Raw genomic sequence first — 24,605 nt, 5'->3', positions numbered from 1 at the left:
TGCTGTTTACATTCGTAATCACAACCTAGTGAAGTGCACAGCAACTGAGATCTTCATGCATCCATCGGCGTTTTTTTTCATTTGGCATCGTTGAGTTTATTGCCAACTCGTTGAGTTTATTGCCAAAGCCAGTCTTGAAACAAGTGCGAGTTAATTTGGTTGGGTTTTGATAACGACATCCGTCGAACTCGTGAAGACAAACTGTTGACGAGTTTAATTTCATGCGCTTAGAACAAATCACCAGTTGGTTCATTAGAATCTTCGAAAATAACATAGCAAAGAGGGGAAAAGATTTTGGGCAAGGTTTTTTTGCAATTCAGATCGCCGACATATTGCCAGGGTCATATACCTCTTTCTCAGGGTAACGTTACTTCAAAATTTTAATTTTTGTTTGTAAAGATCCGTTTAGCTGTTTAGTTTTAGCCGGAAAGATTCTCCTTGAAGTTTTGAAACTTCATCTCGTAAATAATTCGGTTAATGTGGTTAAATTAATTGCTTATCTCACATAACTGAATGACTAAAAATAACGCGGGGGAATAAAGTTTTACCCTCCCCTCCCCCCACACTGATTTGGAAGCTCAAAGCATTCAGAACACAGTTTTCTTGATTCCAGACCGCTTCAGAGTTTCCCAGATGGGGAAGCTTGGGTGCGCGAAACGGAAATTTCACATCTGGTGCCCCGTGAGGCTCCAAAGAGCTACAGAAGTAATAGGAAGGCAAATGAATCTCTCGATTACTCACGAAAGAGACATAGTTTTCACTTTAGTAGATAAAATTTATTAAAAAATGCAAACGCATGATACATCATGGAGAGAACGAAGCTGACAGGCTGGTACCTTCTTCACTTCTTCTGGTACCTATGTATGTCTACTTTCTCACACCCGCTCTCAGAATTAACCAATCCTAGAACCAGGTTTACACACGTGAACACCACATCCGGTCCTTATTCATTCTCTACCGAAGCATTTAAGCAACACGCGAAAAACAGGTCACATTAATCATTCCCGAAGAACAAAATTATATCCCTTGTCGAAAAAAAGAACTTTGAACGGATTCTGTTTGGAATGAGTTAATTAAGGCCCATATTTGGTAAACAGTCTCTTAACTTAATCTTCGAAAGAAAGAGATTAAGAGCAAATAAATTCGATCAGTAGGTTTTTCAATATCATAAAAGAACTATTGTTATGCGCGAATAATTTTGAAAAAACGGCTAGTCGCTCCGGTTTGATATTCTGAAAATTAAAAGCGTAACATTTAACGAACCAGGATATGTAGGTTATCAACTTTATGTAAGATATGTACTGCCAATGTAGTCTCATCAAGAACAAAAAGAAGTTTGCGGTTATTTATAGGACTCCGAAATAGGTGTGCTACGTAGGAGTTGGATGATCAAAAGATTTTTACAGTTTAAGATGATAAAACATCGTCGCACTCGTTTTCATCCTGAGGAGTTGGCGATTGTCGCTTATATTCGCGTCTCCTAAACAAGAGGCAATGGAGAAACGTTGCCAACAGAGAGCCTAAGATTGGTCCTACCCAGTAAACCTAGAAACGAGAAAAAACAAGCTGGGTGAGTAAAGTCTTGTATATAGTCGCCTGTGCTACACAGGCATTTTGATTTGTTCTTACTTATGATCTTTTAGAAGACAGACGCACAGATGGCGTTACCATTGACAAAATCCTGCCTTCTTATCATACAAAACAAATAGACTTCATTTTTCCGTGCGTCTGTTGAGCAATATATTACAGAAATTTCATATTTGATGAGAACATCAGTGACACACTCGGCTGCGCATCGTAAGCTGCCTGTTTGTTCTTATTTCATTTCAGACGTCATCTAGCAGTCACTCATTAACAGACGCACGGCAACATGGAATTTATTCAACAACTTTTCCCCCTAAAAACGCTGTACAAAGGCCCAGTTTAGATTCTAACCTAGATATGACCATCTGACCTCTTCTCCTCCGAATGGACGGAGGAAGGTCCTTTTCAAAGTAAATGAAAGCGCACTTACCAAATGGTGTTCCCAAGAGTTTGTGAAAACAGCAGGAGCCAAGGATCTTACGGGATTTAGTCCACAGCCGGTCAGCGGTAGCTAAGGACAAGGGAAAAATATCGTAAATTGTGTAGAAATTTTTGCTTGCTATTCAAGAGATGTATGTTTTATTTCATATGTTACCAGTAGCCAATATCATATCACAATCGGAGAAAAAAAAATTAAAAAAAGCCTTAAGAGTGAGAAAACACAAATAAGCAAATCGAAAAGAGTTTTAATTTTCAATCTTATTTGTATCGAGCGTGAAGCGAGTCTTTCGGTCAATCACAAAGCGATGTTGAATATAGGGCAATGCAATCCGTTCACGATAGAACCCTACCGCAATGAGATAACAGCCCGTGACGACCACGCCCATGGCGGCAGCAGTCCCATAATCCCTGCGAGCTGCTTGTTTATTGGCATCAATAGAAGCCAGCATAGTCAGTACCAGTAGTGACGTCAGAACCAACTCAACGCCGAAGGCCTGGAAACCACTCACTTCTTTTGCCGGTATAGTCGCCCCAAGTTTGCCTCGGGCGTGTTGAGGGCTTATTGCCATCACAACACCAGTGCCGGTTATGGCTATCGATCATAAATAGTAAATAAATAAATATATGAATGAATACTAAGATACAAAATGCCACCATTGCAGCCTTAAAGAATAAAGCCAGTATCAAATTTATTGATTGCGATAAAAACACAGAAACACTCCAAAACCTTGAAAATAATTATCATATTATCATTCTTTTCTGGTTTAGAAATAAATTGTTTCAGCGAGATTTCAGTTGTTTTTCGTTTTCAGTCAGCCTGGTTACTTATCATTCGGCCAATTTAAGAATACTTAATAAACGAAAACAAGTTTCGTATCATCTGCGGGAAGTGGAATATAAGTCAGTGTTAAGAAAGCAGATTGAAATTATGCGACCGACAAGTCAGAGAGTTGCAGCGATGTTTGGTAAATTTCGCTCTTAGTAAAGAGTAGCACCTTACTGCAAGTCTTAGCACTCGCCGTAGATTCGTAGTTGATGACAACCAATTCTTTATTTAAGCTGATCGAATTTTTGTACAAAATGTCAATCAGCCGGATACATGGTATACACTTAACATGCCATGGTCGTTAGAAGAGGCAAGTTCATTTGACCTAGTTATCTGAATGTTTTCGTGCTTAATTCAAAATTTACAGCAGTTAATTCCAATGAAAAGAGCGCATATTTAAGTTACACCTTGAAAATCAAAAGTACTGCATTTTAGGGGTCAAGCGATTCTCTCAAAATCTTGATACCCCATTATGAACGACCCGAACAAGGTGAATTTGTTGGTGAGCTGCCTGGGCTTATAAACAAACTGATTTTCGCTGAGGATAAAAGAACGCGAAGAATGTTGAATTACCTCCGAAAATCTGCGCCACAACTGAGCAAATCATTTGTATGAAACCAGCATCTCCGGTTATGAAAGCAGCAAGTGACACAACTGGATTTGCATGAACCAGTGGCAAACTCACAGATCTGAAAGCCTGAATCATTGAAGCTGTGACAAACCCGGCGGCAAGAGCTTGTTGAAAAATTGTAGGCGCGCCTTCCCATCTCAGTGAGGAACCCGAAACTGCAAACATGAAAAAGAAAGTTGCCAAGTACTCGGCGAGTACAGCCAACCAGAAATCCACATAGTATGCGTCACTTAGGCCAACTGCAAAAGACAATTAAAACCTATTGAGTGAAAACTCTGCTATTTTTCAAAATTAACTTGATGAACGCCATTCAGAAAGCACAATTTTGTCCAAGCAAATCGTAATACTTTGCTCGATTTTACCTCGAGGAAAGTTTCGCGAGCAACCCATTGTTGTAAAAGTTTCCGCTCAACTCTGCCGTCTAATTTGCGACCCCAAAATGCACTATTGTTTATCATTCTGCAACCCTGTTACCGTCTTTCGCATTCCTTTGTATCGAAACAACAAAGCAAACAACATTCTATCAAGGATAGTTGAGACCACAAAAGTTCTCTTGTGCTGTGCAAACATAAGAAGTTTAATTCGGGATAAAAGACAGAGCGAATTATTCTTACTGCATATTATGTTTCCGCCACCTTTATAAGCAAACTGAAGATCGCGCGCGTAGTCTTCAAAACTAAACATCTATATCAAATAGGCCAGACACTGATTTACATCCGCCTGATTTCCGACGTCAGCGTCTGAGTTTGAACAGCTCGGACCAATTTCTCAAGTTTTTCGCCTGATTTCGCTTAATTCCTTCAAGTTTCGCTTTATTGGCATCGCAAGTTTCGTGGTGCAGGTCACTTTTGCAGCGTGTGGAACTACGTTCTGAGGGTGAATACAAAATTTTAGAACTGTAGAATATTTAAAAAATAAGCAGTAAGCAAGTAAGACCGCACAGAAATGTTTACCGGTTGGATATAACGAACTTGTAAATTTTATGGTTTTATTTTTTTCCATAACCACGTCCATACCCTTATTGTCGCACTGAAGCGTGATTGGTTTTCACTCTGATTGCTCAGAACTCTTATTGGTCATAAGGGTTGGCTTCCAAGTCCATGCCAACCTCGTTCCTAGGACCCTCACTCTTCCTCCCTCAGGAAGGACCTAGCGAACGAGGCTGCCTCGTTACCAGAATGGTGAGACTGGGTACAACTCTCACCCTTTCCTCGCGGACACCTCATTAGCAAGAGCACGTCGAATTGCACAAAATAACTCCCGCTACAGAAGACATTGCGCACATGGTCACACAGCAGTACTTTCATTTACCCAGTCTCACCATTCTGCTAATGTTCCACTATTGTTACAAAGTTTAAGAGAAATTTTTGCCTCAGTTTGTGACCAAAGCTATTTGAAGATAGAATCTTTATTGTTTCACAAAATATTAAAGTTAATAGTGTCAATAAGAATCTTTTGGATCGCCACTGATTGGAATTCAAATTATGGTCTGGTGGGAAAAGGGAAAGAGTGATTTTTAGAAAGAGGCACAAAATCTCTTTTGACTGCTCAAAAAAAAAGGGGGGGGGGGGGAACTTACCTGAATTGTTTTTCTCTATTCACCTCTTTTTACAATTGGAGAAACAGCATTTCGTTTCAAGTTGAGAAACTACTTTTAATTCATTTCAATATTCAATCTCTAATATTTACAATATCATCAATGAACAATACTTAATTTAAATCAAATGTTCATAAAAATTTAAGACACATACTTGATATATGAAAGCTGAGAATAAATTACTGAGGTATGTACTTGCCTAAGAAAGTTAATCACTGTTTCTTAGATAACAAAATTTTTTTTAATACCAAGCTTAGAATGGTACTTTGTTGTATGACATAAATTAATTTACTTAACAGTCTGTTGTGAGCCCATTCATCAAGGAGAGATTTCAGCCTTATTACAATTCACACTAAACATGACACCCAAGTTACCTGGACTAATAAAATACAAAATTTCAAGTTTCACCACAGTAACTTAGATGGAGTCTTTATCAGAAAGATCTTCCAGCTTAATAACTGAGATCTCAGCTAATTAAAAAGATCATTATAACTGATCTGTCCTCTTTCCTTAACTCAAATGAGCACATTAAAATTTTTCACATAGCAAAGTCAGATCTCTAATAAATCCCTGTGCAATTGACTACTCCTAAGTGGATTTAAGTATTTAGGACATAGCCTTTTGAATAATTGTGCTTCCTGGTTGAATGTGAACTGATGTCATGAACAAATTTATTGATTCTTGTTTTCAAAAAAGGATCAAAATGTGTCCTAGTATTAATGGTTTTATCTCTAAGCTACATTCTCTGCCACATGAAATGGCAATATTGTTCAATGCAACTGAACATTGCAGAAAGAAATGTGACTGAATTTGAACTGAAATACATAATTTAGTAAGGAATATAAATAACAAAATGCAATTCATCAGATGACAAAGAGAAATCACAAAGTAGTAAACATTTCTTCATGATTATTCCTCTAGAGACTAATTAAGGCAGATAATCAGTTTTTAGCAGAATCTGTCATGTCTTCTCATCAGAATTGGCATTGATGCCACAATATGAATTTTCATACAGTAGTTTGTCCCCCTTTCCTTAGGAGAACTTGCATGTAACACCATCTCAGAGCAATTTCCTTTCAACAATAAAAATCAAATCCTTGAGGATGAAAAAAGACTGCCACCCCCATCAACCGACAAAAAAGTTATTCGTGAACCAAGTCAAGTTATGATGCCATTTGAGAATAGTAAGTCAACAAGGTATCAAATAATTCATAAAAAGTTTGCCGCAGCAATATCCACTTTCATTTCTGCATCTGAGGCTGGTTCTCTGAGCTTGAAGTGCCATTGCATGCTGGCTGAGTTGAAGAACTGATGGAAAAATTTTCCAGGACTTCAGGAAGTCCTGCTGTTGTTACATTTGCATGTCCAACAGCAAATACATCAGGGAGAGCGTTACGCCGGCCAGTCCTTCCTGTCCTCACAAAATCATCTACCACCACTTCACATTCTGCCATCCTTAAAAGGAGAGAAATCATGATCTATACTTTTACTTCCAAGATCTCATTAGTAATTCTCCTTACTTTTTACCACACAGTTATTATGATGTTACTTAGAAGAATTTGGTATTGGATCAGCTAATAATCCCCTCATTGATATCTTCCTTTATTCTTATCACTTGCCTGCTTGATATTGTATTGATGTTGTGAGGAGAAATTCTATTTTGGTCACTAATAGGAGTTGAGGGGTTAAGGGGCAGTTGTCAACCGAGACTTTGTCCTGTAACTTTACCCTGTCAAAAACTCCTCTTTTTTCCTCTTCTTTAGACGTATTTACTTGTGATGATTAAATTAATAAGATTAAATCTTGTGAAATCATTTTGCATTGAAAAAAAAAAAGAAAATTTGTTGTTATGGTTCATTGAAATAATTACCCTCCTACTGACCAAGTTCAGCCAGTAAAGATGGCTGTTTATTGTTCACATTCTCGTGCTTACCTGTCCATGCAACCACAACCGCTAATTAAAATCAGTGACAACGCTCATCGGATGTCTTAATGACATCATTCGCAAATCAGTGACGAAATTCGATGAATTAATTTTTTCGTTATATCCAGATTGTTTTCTAAGAAAATCATAGCTACATAAAATGTCCTTTCGCTTTGAACTGTCGCTTAAAAAATAAAATCAATTTAATTATCTTAGGACGTTTCTCATAAAGCCGTACAGCAAGATGTTTGAAACTTAAGAAATTACAGAGTTAAGCCTGATGTGAAAGTGAATCATTTAACATAAATATCCCTGAGCTTTCAAAAAGAAAGATGATTAGAGGCAAAAGATTACACAGTTTCCATTAAAATCAATAGTTCTTTCCCTACAGAAACAAAGGATAGCTTTATACACAGGTATTTTGGTGAAAAGGTCTGGCAAAATAAATATTAGCAGGGGCTCGTATGTTATCAAATTCGATTCGAAAAAATAATCCAAATCAAAACCGAGCGAATTTAGTGTAAAAAAATACTAGAATAACCCTTGTTGAAACACGGAAAGGTACTATAATACTTACAGATTAATTCTGATGGATCAAAGTAATTCAAATGAAGCGAAAATCCTCGTCAAATTGCAGTAAGATTCCAACCGACAACCACATAAGCACTTCACTTCTAGCACTTTCATTCAGAACCACAAACCGGATGCGACTAAGTCCCGTATGTAACAAACAGCATTGGTGAGGGAGGGGCGGCTGAGCATTGTCATTTTCCAAGAAGCCTCAAGATGGCGGCTGTGGAAGATAGAACGAATTCGAACCCTTTGGTTCAACCCTTGTTAACGGATCTTTATCAAATCACAATGGCTTATGCTTATTGGAAGAGCGGAAAAGTATTGGACAATGCAGTATTCGATTTGTACTTTCGCAGGAATCCTTTCCACGGAGAATTCACGGTTTTCGCTGGGCTGGAAGAGTGCGTTCATTTTGTAAGAAACTTCAAGTTTTCAGATTCAGGTAAATATTTAAACAGTTGTTATTCGTCATCGAGACTTACTAGCTGCTTTAAGATAACTAATAAGTTTACTTTTTCTGATCATAATCGTTCAACTAAAATCCAGTTCAATTCTAAATTAACTGTGGAACCGGATACCCGTGGAATATTTATAAACAAGGGAAAGACCACGACATTAATTATTGATAATTTTCGATCTACCACAGTTTAGACGAACTAGCTACCCAGCAATTAATTATGAACAGTTTTACCGACTTGACCATGCTAGGCGCAATCTTTTTCTTTTGAATCGAATCGTGTTTGTTTGTACAGTACAAAGTCGATGATAGTCACATGGTCACGCGAAAACAGTGCTTTTTGTTTGTCACATGATTTAGGGTAGAGGTTAGTTCTAAAATTTGCTCCCATAGCCCCAGGGAAGAACTTTAATCCATAAAAGACAATTGACACTCCCAGAAGTGACTAACATGTAACACATGTAACTTCTTCTTTAACATTCATATATTATCCAGCAAACATGTAATGAGAATACCCAAACTTATCAGGTAGAAGTTGTTATCTCGATCTAACACCAAATTCTTCAAACCTATTTACAAGGAAATTTATAGCAGTTAGAAGGGAGAACTAACAAATAGATCTTGGAAGTTTTAGGGCTAAAGAAGTCTGTTCAATCAACACAGGCCTTTATGGCTTCCACCTCATAAAGTGCTGTTCATAACAAAACTGATTCACAAATATCTTTTCATTTAAATTTCAGATATATCTTATCTCAAAACAATATTACCAGCAACAGTGGAAGAAGATTTTTACAAGTTTCTTAGAGATATAGACACAAGTAAGGTTACTCTAAGTGCCATGTTGGAGGGAAGCATTGTCTTCCCAAAAATTCCTTTGATCAGAGTGGAAGGACCACTACCAGGTATGCAATGTGAAATACCAAAGGCCTATGGCAAAAGAAATGTGACAGTGTTATCTTAACCCTCTGTGATGTTATCTTGCCTCCGCCCAAAGATTGACACAGAATGAACACATTTGTGAATAGAACACAACTTGTTACAATAACATAATTTAATTTTGGCCATAGTATATTATTGTAATTATTAGTTTCTTGTTTATGTAACATAAGATAGGTATCTTTTATCTTATGGTTTATTAAAGACTTCAAAAAGACTGAAAAAATTATAAAAAAATAACCCTTTCACTCTTAAAAGTGATCAACAAGTAATTTCTCCTTATTCAATATCAAAACATTGTCAAGTACAAATATGATGAGAAGAAACAGAAATAGAAATTTTAACATTTTATTCTTTCATCCCATCCAGAATGAGTAATAACACTCTTCCATTCTTAAAAGTGTATAATGATTCCAAAGATATTTGGTAGTTTTTTTATTCACTTCTGTTTGTTTTTGCTCAGTGATCCAACTCATGGAGACAACTCTCCTCAACTTAGTGAACTTTGCAAGGTATAATTGTTTAAGTGTTGTTGAGTGCATATTTTCCAATGGACATCTATTGAAGTCAATATTTTCTCTTAAATCTTTCAAAGTCCCTTTTAGTTGGTCAGTCCCCTTTGTGTTCTTATGCACATAAAGCCTCGGCCAGAGAGTGCCATTGGTTTTTTGTCTGTTGCCAGTCAGTCACTAGTCAGTCAAGTTTCCCTCATGTCTTGCTTCTGTCTCTCAGTTCCTTTTATAGTTTGCCTCCAAGTTTCCTGAGATATGTCTACAAATGTACACAGTAACAAAAATGGCAAAAATTTGTCAAATTCGTCACATCCACTAAGCTGATTTCACTGTGACAAATTTGACTAAAATTTATTCAAAATTGTCAATTCTGCCAAGTTGATTTCGCTGTGATGAAGTTGACTATAATTTGCCAAAATTGTCAAATCCATGACCTTGCCCTCAGTTTGGTAAATTTTGTCAACTCTGCTATTTTCATCACTGCTTAAGTTTCCTTGGGGCCATCTCTCTTTCACCAGCCATGGAAAGTCCAATAGAGGACAACTCTATAGAGGGCCTAGTCCTTCTACATACCTAATAGCTATGTGAATATCAAATATAATTACCCAATTTAAGTATATATATTTAATTGTTGGTGAAATATGCCTTATGGAATAACGTAAGTTGAAAAGCTTGCAACATTTTCTGTTGTAATGAGAATAAACATTAAATGTAATGAATATGTGTCAATTTTCCACTCAATTAATAACTACTACAGATAAAAGATATAACTCTTATCTGCTGTTTTTTCTTTAGCTTAGTAGCTACAAATGCTGCTAGATTTCGCCTCGCAGCTGGTTGGAATAAATCTTTGATTGAGTTTGGGTTACGCAGATCTCAGGGCCCAGATGGAGGGTTGTCAGCATCAAAATATTGTTACATTGGAGGTGAGTAGATTCCTGTCTTAGAGTCACTTTTGAAATTACAGGGGAAAAACCTCCCATTTCTGTGATTGATGTTACCAGTAGTTTTTGTTTGTTACATTGTTGTCTAGTTTTGCTTTTCCCATCCTTGGTAGTGAGATATGCATTTCAAGAGTTAAATTTGAAATTAATAAAGTGGTTTTTGAAGTTACTTTAATTTCATTTTTAGGATTTGATGGCACAAGTAATGTTTTAGCTGGAAAGTTATGTGGCATTCCAGTCAAAGGTACACAAGCACATGCTTTCATTACATCATTCACACCAGACGAACTTCCATCAGTTGGCAAACTGCAGCCTACAGATAAGAGTAAGGAGCCAAGAGACTTTTATCCTGTAGTGTTAGACTGGCTGAAAAAAGTTTGCCCTGTGCTGCGTGTACTGGAAAGTGAGGTCCATGTCGGTGAACTGGCAGCATTTTCAGCATATGCGGTGGCCTTCCCAGAGACATTTCTAGCACTTGTTGATACCTATGATGTGCTAAGGTACGGAAAGAAAGAAAGATGTAGATCAATGTCAGTATCTGAGCAACAGGGCACCTACCCCTCCCTTAACCCAACATTAATGGTAACTTGTTATCAGTGAACTGTTGTCAGGCAAGGGAAGGGGTAGATGGGCAGTTGCTTCGATAGCGACATTGATTTTAAGATATAGTAATCTGTGTTCCCAGTAGTGTCTCGTGACCTTGTTGATTTTGCCTTATGGCTGTGAGAATTACATAACAGAAATGGAAAAAGGGTGTGAAGACTTTGAATAATAATTCTAATGGCCAACTTTGGTTTCCTGCGATGAATGCTTTCACCCAAGCTATGTTGCAGTAGTTACTGACATTTTTATTTTTACTAGGAGTGGTATCCCAGGATTCTCTGCAGTGGCATTAGCTCTCAACGATTTTGGCTACCGAGCCTTAGGGGTGCGACTTGACTCTGGAGATTTGTCATACACCTCACTACAGATCAGAAAAGCTCTAGAAAAAGTGGCAGATGTGTAAGTACTATCAGTTATGTTTCTAGATGCTGCTTATTTTTGATTGAAACCTTAATCTTTCACCCCAACTTTGTAGAGTATATCGCGTCGCTGGGCGCCTCGTAAGCAGATACAAACAAAAAAAAAAGATAACATTGTGGCTGCGTGCTTTTACTACATGGCCGAACGGGCTGATGGGAGATTCACCGAACTAGTTTCCAGTCTCTCACAATTGTACTTCGCTGCATTTCAACCATGCTTTAGGGCACATTAGTAAACAAGTACTTATCTCTTTTATAGATTTGGTTTACCGTGGTTTGCTACACGAAGTATTGTGGCTAGCAATGATATCAATGAAGATACACTTTTCTCTCTAAATCAACAGGTACCTGAAGATTCTTATGTCATATTTATAATTATTAGTGATTTCTCAATAAGACCACGAGCACTCACTCCTTTTCGGCGAAGTCCATCGCGTGAGTGAAAAAATAACATCAGTGAAAAAAAATTAACGTTAGCGCGTCGCGTCTCACTCCTAATGATTTTTTTTTCACTTGCGCGACTTCACTTAAAACGATGGTCTAGTCGTAGTCTATTTCTCAATTGGCTGGAAACCTAAATCCTCGAATTTGATAGGTTAAAAATGTCATCCGCTTATTAAACTTGTTTGTTATTATTTTTTGTTCTCAGGGTCATGCCATAGATTCTTTTGGTATAGGAACTCATTTGGTAACTTGTCAAAAGCAGCCTGCATTGGGATGTGTCTTTAAGGTACCAAAATAGATCTCTCAATGACAGAGGAGGGAGAGGCTAATTGACTAAATCCCTAAGAAGCCATATGGAGTCGACGAAGCTCAACCCTTGAACAAAAGTCGCATTTGAGAGAAAAATTACTTTAAAGCGCCGCCCACGAATGAGCATCGGTGCGATGCCTCTTCGTGGAATATAGTTACCCCTTCTTTTCAATGTCTCTTCCCAGATTTTTCAAAATGCGCAGTTGGTTTCTAGAGGTCCAGGACTTTGTCGGCAAGACAGGCCAGTGCAATGTACAGAAAGCAAGTCAATTTTTTTTTTCACAAACACGAGACAGTGGAAGGGCAATTTATTCACAGACTGACTCAAATAATTTCCATCCCAAGTAGTCTGATATCGATAAACGCGAAGTCAATGTAAAATTATATTTGTCGTATTGAAGGGACGTGTTAGTCGCGTGTTCTAGTGTCACCTGTCTTTTCAATGTTATTTACTCGTCCAGCAAATTTCTTAAGCAGTCGACATCTGAAACTTAAAAAAGTTCAGCGTTTTATTTAATCGTAAGGCTCCGGGGTAACGTTCGAAATGTTTCCCTATTTTTGACAGCTTGTTGAACTAAATGGCGATGCTCGAATGAAACTCAGCCAAGACATAGAGAAAGTTACGATACCTGGAAAGAAGGAGGCCTTCCGTTTGTACGGCGGAGACGGTAGTGGATTACACTTTGATTACAGTTAAAACTCTCAAATTTATTGCGTTCGATGACGTTGATTTTTCCCCAATGCTGATCGGACGAAGTTAGAGTTTTTTCAGATTTATTAGAGCCTAACCTTTCCGAAGAATCTAGGTTCGAGTCCCTAGCCAGGTTCAGTTGTGTTCTTGGACAGAACACTTTGGTCGTAGAGTGTCCCTCTCCACCTAGGGTTATAAATCTGTAATGGTGAACTGTAAGGGAAACTTTGAATAAGGGGGGGGGGGGGGCTGAGTGGGTTACTTGGACAACCATCCCATCCAGGGGTAGGAGGAGGATAGGAGGGATACTCTTTTTTTTTTGCTTCATATTTCAGAAAGCGGGATTGAACAGGGATTATTGAAGATTAGCCTGATCTAATGATAGTTTCGTTTCGAATTTTTACTCTTGTTTTGATTCAGAATGCTAAGTCATCACAAATTTGTTGTGGTTTTCAGGGCGGGCCCTTCTTGATCTCATGCTCAGGTGCGATGAGGTGCCTCCGTCTCCGGGAAAACGCGTGCTGTGCCGGCATCCGTTTGATGAGGCCAAACGTGCATATGTGTGTCCTTCCCATGTAGAACCTTTATATCGTGTCTACTGGAAAGATGGCAAGGTGGAGTAGAGTTCTGTCATTACTCTCTCTGTATACGTTTCTCACATTAGTGGTAACCTCCAGTCTTGTTGCGTCAGACTTCGGATGTAAAGGTTCTTAGGCTAGGGTTGACAGATTAACCACATGTACTCCAAGTGAACTTCCCAAAGATCAACTCGCAGCCTGGGTACCCAGTGGATGACTTACTTAGGTGAAGGACTTGAAGTAAGACTACCTTGGCTTTGATATTTGCTAAACTTATACTAAAATTTTTAAACCAAGTTTATCTGAAGTGCACACCTACTTGAAAATTTTTATTCAAACTTCAGACCATACTCAATATTTAGGCCTGCACCTAAGAAATTTCAACTTTTTGTCCTTTGTGTGGTCAGTTTCTACGTCTAAGCTAGGCCCATTTTGATATACAAGCGCTTTCCCACAACTCATCTTTTCTTCCCAGATTTGCAGCCCATTACCACCTCTATCGGAGATTAAAGAAAGAGTGAAGGATTCGTTAACAAAGTTTCGACAAGACCATCTGAGAGCCTTGAATCCTACGCCTTACAAGGTACGTCAAATCTTTCTAAAACAAGCAAGAGTGCCTGAAATGCGGGAATGCTTGGTTAGCTCATGTTGTGCAGAGTCGGACCGCCCTGCGGGAGGTCGAGGATTCAAAAATTATTGAAATAACTGGAGAGAATGTGTTGCCTTTGTTATGCCATTCGCAAATGGTTAGACATCCAAGTCTTCTCAGAAAAGGACGATAAACCTTAGGGGCCATCTCCTTTATCTTCTTTGTACTAATTAGCAAAGAACGTTAAAGAACCCGCACACTTCTCGCAAAAGGTAGGGAACGTATCTTCCGGTGTTGTGGTCTGGCGTTGTTTTTTTTATTCAGGCCCTTTTAAACCCGCTTTAAAGCTGCACTGGGCTAGCCTGTCTGGATTGTTTATTTCTTATGATGGTTAATAATCTTTGGTCTAGGTTTGTTTTTAATTATAAAACTTGTTTTGTTTTTTGTTTGTTTTCTTTTTTTTATCTGCTTTCACGTCTAATGCTTTCATTAGCGAAGAGATGTTTATTTATTTATCTTAGTATTTCCTTACGTTTTCTTTCAGGTCTCTTTAAGTGACAAGCTGTACACATTTATGCACCAACTCTGGCTAAATCATGCTCCTATTGGCGAATTGTTTTAGAAAGCGAGAGCTTTTACAAAATATAGCTTCATACATCCACGTCACCTTACAGTAACAACAATAACTTCCTTCTTCTATCTTTTGTTATTCGAAGGGTTGTACACGTCCAAAAAAAGCTTAATATTATTTGAAAGCTCCTTTAATTTATGAAGAATTGTCTGTTCGCGCACTTTTAAATTAATTGCACACTCCAGTAACATAAGGAAAGCATTATTGTTAATTATGTTACAGCAAATGAGATTTCACAACAGATTTTGCCAACGCACGTTTCGAAGAACTGAGTTAGTATTTTTCCATGTCAATCGTGTATTGTAATATTTTACAGGGGTACAGTATAATTTATATTTATGATCTGTCTTTTAAAATAATCAGCTGCAGATTAGCATATTATATAGTTATATAAACCGCAATACGCGAAAACAGAAATATTAAATGTCATCACGATTTATGAAACATAATAAAAGAACTTTTCTCAAATGGTTCCCATTTTATTCATATAATTGCAAAATTTAAGAAAAAATGACATTAAGTTAGTAAATGTGCTGGGCGAGGAGGGTAAATAAACTGCCTAAGATCTACTTAATTATTAAATAGATGAGGAAGATAAAGACACTAAATGCTTTATAAGTTAAGAAAATTGAAGAAGAACTGGTCGATAAATAAATAAGTAGTGTACAACGAGGTTTTTATATAAAAGCGGTAGAAAACATACAGTTTGATTGATTTAATGTAATGTAATGTCTATTAGTTTTCAATAATATTTTAAAGAGGAATCTTAATTTTCCAGAACATTAAATAAAGATTTCTTCATTTCTTTTTTAAATGAGTCTTGATAAAGTTTTAAATTCGTTAGAATGTCTCATTCCAAATTTTGACACCAACACACGAGGTAGCTTTTCGTAGGAAAATAAATCTAGAGTACTACACACTAAAAAAGTTGCGACATGAATGATCGAGTATTGAACCTTGTACCTTCAAAGAAAAAATTTGGCAATGATAATGAATAATGTAGGATTTATTTTGTCAAACTTAAAAAATTGATGTCGTGCAGAAGTTTGTTTTAATTTTCTGCGTGGATCGAATAAAATTTAATTTTAAAATGCGATTTTATGATGTTGAAAACGATAAAATGGGTGACTATGCTTCTCTTCATTCTTAAATTTCTGCAATTGCTCTGAGATACCTGCAAGATCGTTTCTCCTCTTAAATATCATCTTCAGGTCATAATATTCGTTATTAATCCTTTACACCCTAATATCAGTATGCATATTCACCATACTGTTTTCCTGATATCTTTTTAATGTACTGATGCGCAAATCGGGAATATACGGTTTATCGTTTACTTCCCGTAGTGTCAGGTTTGCGTGTTGCAGACTTTAAAGGGACAAGCTGAGGAAACTGCGCTCTGTAACGGGTTCTGCGCCGAGTTTGAGGTTCCAGCACAGCTGACCAAGATAACGATCCTTAGGGACTGGGGCTAAATGGTCAAACTCGAAGTTATAACGATTTATCGCAACCCCGAACGGAGCAATCGAGCTGTTTACACTCTAATTTGGAGTAACGAGCTTTGAAAACTGTTTTAAAATTGGAGCATCTCCAAAACTGATTTCTGCTCGTCCTTCTGCGTCTAAGAAATTCAAATCGAGGACAAAGCAACTGTCTGAGACCACAAATAATAAAGCCCGTTCGAATTCATAGGTGATCCTCGAAGCTGGGCTGCCTGGCCTCTCTCCCATGTGGCCTTAGTCGGGCCCTGCAGTAGTGTCTGGGAGGCACAGGTTTGAATTTTATTCAAGGCTGTATCTTAACAGGCTCATTTTCTACAATTTATTCAACTGAAACTCACCAACGATGATAGGGTCTTCACTTTTCTTGGCAAAAAATCGTAACGTACCGGTCTGTCGTTACAAAGGTTATAGACTATAGATAGCACTTAATATTTTTTTATACTGCGACCATCATGAACGTGTAATGAGCTGATCTTTGCCCAGCAAATAACGATATCTGACATTAATCTTTTCCTTTCAACATCCACCCACCCGTTAGTTTTATGATAAGGAGAACAGTTATACCATAAACGACCAGGATTGCCTTGTCTCGTCACTTCTCTGTTGGATATTGTGTTGACATTGTGGGAAAAGTTTCTTGTTAATTTCTAGTTAACAAGCGTGAGAAATCATTACTTAGTAGGCTGTTTAGTGCCTGAAATGTTCATGTCCATTGTAAAAATCTCGCAAACGGTCGAGCGAAAACCTTGCGAACCCGTTACGACTTGGCCAAATTGTTCTGGGTTCATTTATCACCAGATTCTCCAAATAAACATTAAATAAATATATTTTGAGCACTTAGAGAAAGTCACACCCTTACGGAGAGACATTGAGATTGAGACCAGCCACTTCCTTGTGATATGTCATCAGCTTTTCGCTTCCTGACCGTCTGTTCTCGCTTGAGCTACTTTCGAGGAGGTTTTACGATCCAAGGCTTGGCAGATGAACTGTCCTGCGTCCACTAATTTGTTCAAATTAATTCCCTTATGAATAAAAATACAACAGAATGATTTTTTCCACAGGCAGTCGGATCAGATGGGCGTTTAAACTCGGGGCACTTAGTCAACAAAGTTATCGCCAATCATCTTCATTCTTGTTTCTTGATTCTTTCTTAACACAATTTTCGTATATTTTCGATCCTACCGTTTGGGTATTTAGTTCTAGTTTTCCTTTGAATAACTGAACCCTAGACAACTAAAGGTGTAGACTATATTCGCCTATGTTTTTTTCACGGGCACTGGATTACAACGCACGGAAACATGACGATCTCTAATAATTCGTATACATTTACTGTGAGACAGACTTACACTGTAAGTTTGTGTCACATTCATTTTGATCTCATTGAAATGAAAACAAACCGTTTCAATTCCCATTCCATGCAGCATGTAAACCACATCTTCTGTAGCGACATTTCCAGATGCCCCACGTGCGTAGGGACAGCCACCCAGACCACTGACAGACGCATCTACTGTCCCTAGCCCCAGCTGTTGACAATAAAAGGCTTTACATTACAGAGTAACGCCCCGTTCACACCAGCAAAACATGGTCTAGTTAAACAAGGTTTTTAACTGAATGAAAATAAGAAACAGAGAGCTAATAAACTGAATTTTTAACAGGATTCAAGTGGTCACTAATTTGTATTTTCAATGTGCTAAATTTGAAGTCGAAAAACATCGGCCGTGTAAGTAGCCGTCGGTTGTAGTCATCGGGCTTAATCTCTCTAATAGCCACGTAACATGAAAAAAACAGCAAAAGTCTGGCAAACTCTTAGTTTGCCGCATACGTTCATTCTTGACTTACTTGTAACGCAGTGAGAATATTCGCCAGAGCCTGGCCGTATGTGTCGTGGCAGTGAATAGCCAGATGGTTCACTGGGACTGTCTCTAAAACACCCTCCAACATGGCTTGAGTGGAACCTACATATACACCAATTTCAGTTGGCCAAAGAGGAAAAATCATCTTAAGTCATATCATTCTATAATGTGTACTTACTGACTAAGGATACAAATTTTTTTTCCCATCTGGATCGACCTAGGGATCTTATCATCTTTCCCTTCCTTTACTATCGTCCCGCTCGCGCCACAGTGGAAAAACATCACATGGGAGTTTTTTTTTAGGCCACGTTTTTCAAAAGAAGCCCACGCGGCGCTAAACAGAAGTCGCAGATGGAAAGAAGAACTCAAGGGGGGTATAACAAAAATAGTCGCGGTTAAAAAAAACTGATGCATTATCGCTAAGCTTCAATTAGCTCTAGGAGAAGCCAGGCCAAATTCTGGACTAAACATGCATCAAAAAACAGTCCTACACACAGCTGAGACCAGCAATATCAAAAGCATCATGCTCAATGAATATTTATTAATTTATGGCGCGCTTTTTAACATTCCAAGTGATCAGAAGCGCTTAAATTGTTAAATACTAAATTTTTGTTTGTCTAATTCAACAGTAGGTGTATCAAACCTGGAGTTCCAACACCAATTGTATCACCAAGAGAAACTTCATAACACCCCATGTCAAACAAGTTCTTCGTTACCTTGGGAAAAATACGAAATTTGATGAAATCAAATAACTTCGGCAGTCATCATCCAAGTCGAGTCTAAAACTTGTTGAATCTTTAAGTCTTAGTGACATTGTCTCAGTGGGTCTTAATTTTTACCACTCCTGATAATTATGGTGCTAAATCTTACCATTGCTACAGCCTTTGGAGCTACAGATCCCTCATATGGACAGCCAACTACACAAGAAACATACCTGAAAGTGTAAAAGCTAAATCTTGAGTCCATGAAAATTTCAATTTAGTTTAAGAAGGGACATTGGCAAACTTAAAGGTAGGACGTTCTGACTTCAAATTAATGGGTATACCATTCGGAGCAAGATCTTTGGTCACATTTTGTTTAGTTAATTAGACAGGGCTGTGTCAATTATTGGTTAAATTGATTGTTTATTGTATGGCTGGTGTAAGTAACAGATGTAATTGGGCACCCTGTGATTAGCTGGGTGCTATGGGCATCTTTTTCTTGGTCTTGCTTTATTTATTGAGCAATAAGACGTCACTCTCAGATAGAAATAACTTAATTATGATCTGCAGAGTATGGACAGATTTGGCATAACTGCATGGTGTACAAAAGTTAGCCTGGTGAATTTCATTTTGCTTTTAGATGACATTTAATGAAATAATGCCACCAGAAACATGTAAGTACATACTTGTGCTTTTGCAATTCTTCACTACTATTCATGACTGTAACTGAAAAAAATAAACAAACACATTTTATGTAAAGACATCTCACCCTCTCACTGGAATGTTGTTTTCTTTTGCAGCTTCACAAACAACTTCAAATCTCTGTAGGCTTTCTGATATGGAGCAGTTGATGTTTTTCCTTTGAGTGGGTAAAAAAAACAATTTACTGTTCAAAGGAGAACTATTTTAGAGAGGTAAACCAATACTGGTCTGTAACAACTAAATTAGAAAACCTTGGAAATTGTCTCATTCAGCTTTTTTCTTGTTTGATTTTGTCACTTACTGCAGCATCATCTTGAAGATATAGAAAAAACATTACCTACTGAATGACTCTGAGGCAGCTCCAAAAATGGCTACTTCTTTTACTCCACATTCCAACTACAAATGTCAATTAAAAACACACTCAGATGCATGTTTACAAAAAGAAAAAGATTTTTAATTGATGTCAAAAGAAAATAACAAAAGAAAGAGTCTGCATGAAGATCTGAGCCCCAGTCAGTTAAGATTTTGTGTTTGTATGCTTTAACTATGAATATGATTGGCCATTGATAGTCAGTGGTTGGTTGGACATGATAGTCTGCAGATCATTCAGCCAATGCCTTGACATTTCAATAGAAAGTCTACAGCTCATCCATGTAAATCAACCAATGGCTGACTGTCAATCCACTTCCAGATTACTGACAAGTCACTACTAGATATCTCCTAATTATCAACTAATATGTCAATCAACCTCAGACCTAAATATCAACCTGGGCAATCTGGAGTAAATGCAATCCATATGTCTACATTATGTTATGTTGCTGTGTCACTAACCGCCGCTTGAAAACCTTTGAAGTTTGGGGTCAATACTGAGTAAGAAATGCCTGGAACTTTCTTTATCCTTTGCATGACTTGTTCATGATCAGCCATCTATAAAACAGCATCCATGAATTATTTTTAGAATTTACAAAGAGGAGAACCTGACTTCTGATTGAGGTTCCTATTCCTTTTCTGAGATGCTGTGGTAAATGTTGTTCAAAAATATTCACTATCAACTAATTTTATCATATTTTACAGACTTTTTGCTCTTTGATGGTTCAATTTGTGCTCAAACTGTACTGCTTTCAAAGCACTTCCGCAAGTTCTGACACAAAGAAATTGTTCAACAATCAAAAGTTTCTGAAGCTGCAGATCATTTCTTCTATTCTCATCATCTCACTGTTTGATTCAAGGGTGAAACTGTTGGTAGAAATTAAATGCTAGTTACTCTATTGGGTTAAATAGTTAAGAGCACAAAATCTATCTTCAGTCAAATCTTTCCTTAGGGAGTTGGCTAAGTATTGAACATTTTGTCTGGATGCATAACTCTTGCAGGAGTCTTTCACAACTTGGCATAAAATTATCTTTTTAGGTTTATCACAAGCAAAAGAGGAATTGCAAGGTTAGTAAATGTGTTGTTTTCAAGAAAGTGCTGCACTCTTTCTTGTATCATGGCCACTGAACACTTCTATTTTGTTAGATTTATTCTGAGAGAAGCTTGAATTGCAGAGCATTCTGCCAAATTTTAAAGGGTGAGTTTCTCTTTAGCTACACATCTTACTTATCCTCTAAAGTATACCAGCCCACTCTTCTGTTCTCTAGCCTCCCCTCCTCTAACATACCTGTGGAACCCATTTGGGTGAAACAAAACTGGTTGCTTCTATTGTCTGAAGGCCAGTCTCTGACAACTTGTCAATCAAACTGATCTTCGTTTCAGTGGGAACAATCCTCTGGAATAAAGTGGACACAGCAAGCTTTCATTGTTGCTATCATTACAACACATCATTGGTATCATTTTGATCATCATTTTCATCATAGATAAGAAGGTATGGCACCTTACTCAACACCAACAATGTAGATTAAGGTAATTGGGTGTATATTTAATCTTTCCCATTTACCTGCTCATTCTGAAGTCCATCTCTTGGTCCCACTTCAACAATCTTGACTTTTTTTACCAGCTGGCCAATAGGCTAAAAATGTAAGATATGTCTTATTACATGTGTAGGAGAGGTCTCTGTGCAACTTCGGACCTGTTCTGGTTAGCATGGAGGCAGAGACCTCATGTTTCACTAAAAAGTTGCATTTAGCTAAACATCAAGTTGTCACTCTTTACTATACCCTTCCACCATGTCCCCCCCCCCCCCAAACCCCCTCTTCCACTTCACCCAGTAGTTATGCATAAAGGGGTTATAGTCCTGCATTAGTGGGAGAGTATAACAGGGTGATTTAGTATTATCAACTGATTTGATAACATAAACTGGCCACCATAAAGAGTTTAAAACCTGAGATTTTCGAGTGTTAGCCCTTCATTAGAGCAATTGGAGGAATAATGGGTTTTGTGTGTTTTATATACAGAAAATGGAGATACACTATTGGTGAGAATATGGTGACAAGAAAATAAGATAAGTAAGTGGAATGGAAAAGCACTTGTAATCCTCTATTGCTCTGACAATCAACTTGCAGTGGCTAATTTAAGTTATCGACTCAGTCGATAATACTAAAGTAGACGGTAGCTATGCAGTTCTATTTCTAAACGCAATTCTTCCCACCTAGGAAGGGGAGGGGGGAGGGGGGAGGGGGGAGGGAGGGGGTTTGTTACGGTGGAAATGGGGTAAGTCGTAGTGGTCGCAACTTTAACACTTCACTCGTATATAGCTTTTACAAAGAAAGCATGTTGTATTGGAAAGAAATTAAGAGAAAGAAGGTGATTTCTTAACCCTACGATTTGTGGTCGTTTGTGAGTTTCATCGATCGCGGTCGCAAATAAAGACTGTTACTATCGTTTTGAGACTATTAGGAGGGTATTAAGGTAGCTGCATACTTCAAAGTCTTCATTATATCAATACATAGGGAATAATGATTGCGATCCATGCCTTACCTTACGCGAAAGGTGGCTAAAGCTCCTCCGAATCATTCGTGTTGGGACAGTGAATTTCAATGTGAGTTTTCATGTGGTCCTACACAACAATGGTCTGCGAGGCTCGCCCCAGCCTGTCGCACACTCGGGACGACGACTATTTTTGTTTGTTTGTTTGTTTCAGCGTTTCATAATTTTTAATCAGAACTAATATTTATCTGGGATCAGATGTTTGTTTCTGTTTCAGCTGGAACTATTTGTACGAGCTCCTTAAAAAAAGTTGTCTAATTCTTTCAAATTACCCAACTTCTCGCTCAAATACCAAAATCTTCATTGAAAAAAACTAGCGGATTTGAAGATTTTTCAATATATTGATTAAGAAACCAGCAGCTCGAACGATAAAAATTATGAAAACAAAAATAAAATAGATATTATGATTTAATGTGATGTCAACACAAATTAAGTTGCCCGTTCGTTTTCTCTGGTATCTTGCGTGAAAAATATCTCAAAGTCAATATGCACATTTATTCATCAATCAAAAACGTGTACAATTATAAGATTTCTTGCTTTTATTTCTACATCTAAATTCCTCTGTCCTTATAACCATGGTTACAGCTATTCTAATGCCGATGGAATCGATTGGTTTCGGTCGCAAGATCCCTTCTTCTAAGCCTCATCCTCTATGATGGTGACCTTGATGAATCGTATGCCAACTTTCTCGTCTTTGTCGCTTTTGTACACCTCCAATGTAAGTCCCTTACTGAACATCAGTCGATTGTTGAAGCCAGCGGTCCTCACGAAGCCTCCATCATGCGCTGTGTAGCATGATCCCCAGCGTTGATCCAGCTTGAGAGTGATGTCATACTGACCAGGGTAGAAAGAGTCGCTTGCTTTCGGCGTAAGTGATTCGAAGCGAATACCCTTAAAGGTAGATCCGGAGTCACCTTCCACCCCGACGCAAGGAGAGCGGTCATTAAAGTTCAATTTGTCCCACGTGGTAAAACCAATAATTCTGGTACCATCTGACACACCATATGTGATATCGCTGTCAGTTCCTTGTCCGATGCTCACGTCATGTGCGACCGTGATCTCAATTGTCAGCGGCATTGAATCTCTGAGTGTACCTGCAGGAATCATGGGAATCTTTAAAAGAGCAGCATTTTTTACGTTTCCAGCGTTGAATGTAAGCTGTGAAGCCGTCAGTACACGTGAGCTGTCAATGTATGATGCGTACATTTCCAGCCAGGATGGAGTCATGGTCTGATGATAAAATACCCTTTCCTACAAAATAATTTGTAGATAATCAGTCGTCATTACTATAATTGTTCAAATATTTTTGCCCGAAAATATATATCCTGTGAACAAGCTCTCTTTTCGGGGAAGACAAATAAAGACGAAAGATTTGTTAAAACGTGTCTCCTCATCGCTTACGCCTATGACTTAAAGTGAAGAACAACTGATGATATTCCCTTGCAAAGAAAGATTTTCCGATTTTCTAATAATAACCTTGCAAAAAAATATGTTGATAGTCTTTGCACAATTATAAAAGGTTTACTCAACACTGGAGTTGAAAGGTCGAAAATCATTTGAAGCCAATTTAAATAAAGTAGCAAGTTCATAACTAACCTGTGTTATACAGGAGTTCGCTGAACATGATGCCTGTACACAACGAGAATGAGCGAGTCAGTCTTTTGCCCTTCATAACAACCAAGAAATAAGACCTAAGATTTTTGCTATGGTGATATATCAGAGATGTGAGTGAATTGGATACGCAGAAAAACAAACTTTTGTTCGGGAAGAAAATTTCAATTTAGCAGCAGGTAACACAACTGGATCAAGTTAATTAACACTCTTGATCAGAAGATGCGATGTCATCAGTATTTCTTAAATTAATCCCAGGCTTTTCTCTGTTTTGCGGTTGCTTTGCACTCAGTAAGAAACCTAAATTCCTCTTATCAGTATATGTTAAAAATTAACACATGAGTTTTGAAACTTAAGATTAAAAGGCCTTAAACGTGTGAAAAGACGAAAAGAACTTACTGATAAAACAACAACAAATCTGTAGACGGTTGTCATCGCGAAGAAAAAAAACCTTTGCGACCTCATTATGTTGCTCAGTGACCGTCAGTTTGGTGAAAGAAGATTGTTTAAACCGACGATTTTTTGTGATCTGCAAAAAATTGTGAGAGTCGTGCTTTGTAACTGTGTATTCCTTTTAACTTAAATACGACTGAGTTAATTGTTAAGAGTAAACTTAAAAAGATCATG

The 24,605-nt window shown here is 37.8% G+C and overlaps 4 protein-coding genes and 1 long non-coding RNA gene across 6 annotated transcripts; 1 reads left to right on the top strand and 4 right to left on the bottom strand.

The window, feature by feature from the left end:
* Positions 1-764: 764 nt before the first annotated feature.
* LOC131768556 (lens fiber major intrinsic protein) lies at positions 765-3,964 on the bottom strand. The gene is made up of 5 exons (XM_059084277.2): positions 3,845-3,964; positions 3,425-3,721; positions 2,376-2,617; positions 2,015-2,095; positions 765-1,545 (listed from the first exon to the last, which is right to left on the bottom strand). Exons 1-5 carry the CDS (start codon positions 3,870-3,872, stop codon positions 1,408-1,410), a joined length of 786 nt encoding a protein of 261 aa, XP_058940260.2. The 5' UTR covers positions 3,873-3,964; the 3' UTR covers positions 765-1,407.
* A 1,158-nt stretch (positions 3,965-5,122) lies between these two features.
* On the bottom strand, positions 5,123-7,806 carry LOC136280959 (uncharacterized). Its single transcript, XR_010717499.1, has 2 exons — positions 7,581-7,806; positions 5,123-6,534 (listed from the first exon to the last, which is right to left on the bottom strand). It is a non-coding gene; the product is annotated as an uncharacterized lncRNA (long non-coding RNA).
* On the top strand, positions 7,774-15,483 carry LOC131768552 (nicotinate phosphoribosyltransferase). Its single transcript, XM_059084271.2, has 12 exons — positions 7,774-8,018; positions 8,774-8,935; positions 9,433-9,481; positions 10,277-10,407; positions 10,613-10,925; positions 11,287-11,427; positions 11,707-11,791; positions 12,097-12,177; positions 12,766-12,868; positions 13,348-13,505; positions 13,945-14,052; positions 14,603-15,483. The coding sequence occupies exons 1-12, from the start codon at positions 7,790-7,792 to the stop codon at positions 14,678-14,680; spliced, it is 1,638 nt and encodes a 545-aa protein (XP_058940254.1). The 5' UTR covers positions 7,774-7,789; the 3' UTR covers positions 14,681-15,483.
* Positions 15,484-16,493: 1,010 nt separating this feature from the next.
* LOC131768553 (hydroxymethylglutaryl-CoA lyase, mitochondrial-like) lies at positions 16,494-22,425 on the bottom strand. 2 transcript variants are annotated; one of them, XM_059084272.2, is made up of 11 exons: positions 22,359-22,425; positions 21,379-21,450; positions 21,103-21,210; positions 20,276-20,371; positions 19,782-19,840; positions 19,512-19,601; positions 18,912-18,975; positions 18,685-18,757; positions 18,028-18,143; positions 17,586-17,711; positions 16,494-17,210 (listed from the first exon to the last, which is right to left on the bottom strand). In XM_059084272.2, exons 1-11 carry the CDS (start codon positions 22,392-22,394, stop codon positions 17,094-17,096), a joined length of 957 nt encoding a protein of 318 aa, XP_058940255.2. In that variant the 5' UTR covers positions 22,395-22,425; the 3' UTR covers positions 16,494-17,093. The 2 variants fall into 2 exon arrangements, with proteins under 2 accessions (XP_058940255.2, XP_066023044.1); XM_066166947.1 differs by lacking the exon at positions 21,103-21,210.
* Positions 22,426-22,862: 437 nt separating this feature from the next.
* Positions 22,863-24,532, bottom strand: LOC131768577 (uncharacterized). Its single transcript, XM_059084301.2, has 3 exons — positions 24,378-24,532; positions 23,964-23,996; positions 22,863-23,618 (listed from the first exon to the last, which is right to left on the bottom strand). The coding sequence occupies exons 1-3, from the start codon at positions 24,441-24,443 to the stop codon at positions 23,004-23,006; spliced, it is 714 nt and encodes a 237-aa protein (XP_058940284.2). The 5' UTR covers positions 24,444-24,532; the 3' UTR covers positions 22,863-23,003.
* Between the last annotated feature and the right edge of the window lie 73 nt (positions 24,533-24,605).

This window comes from Pocillopora verrucosa, chromosome 5, assembly GCF_036669915.1.
Source record: "Pocillopora verrucosa isolate sample1 chromosome 5, ASM3666991v2, whole genome shotgun sequence".
Taxonomy (NCBI): Eukaryota; Metazoa; Cnidaria; class Anthozoa; order Scleractinia; family Pocilloporidae; genus Pocillopora; species Pocillopora verrucosa.
Note: the sequence above shows the minus strand (reverse complement) of the source record. Positions and strands in the feature narration are given on the sequence as shown.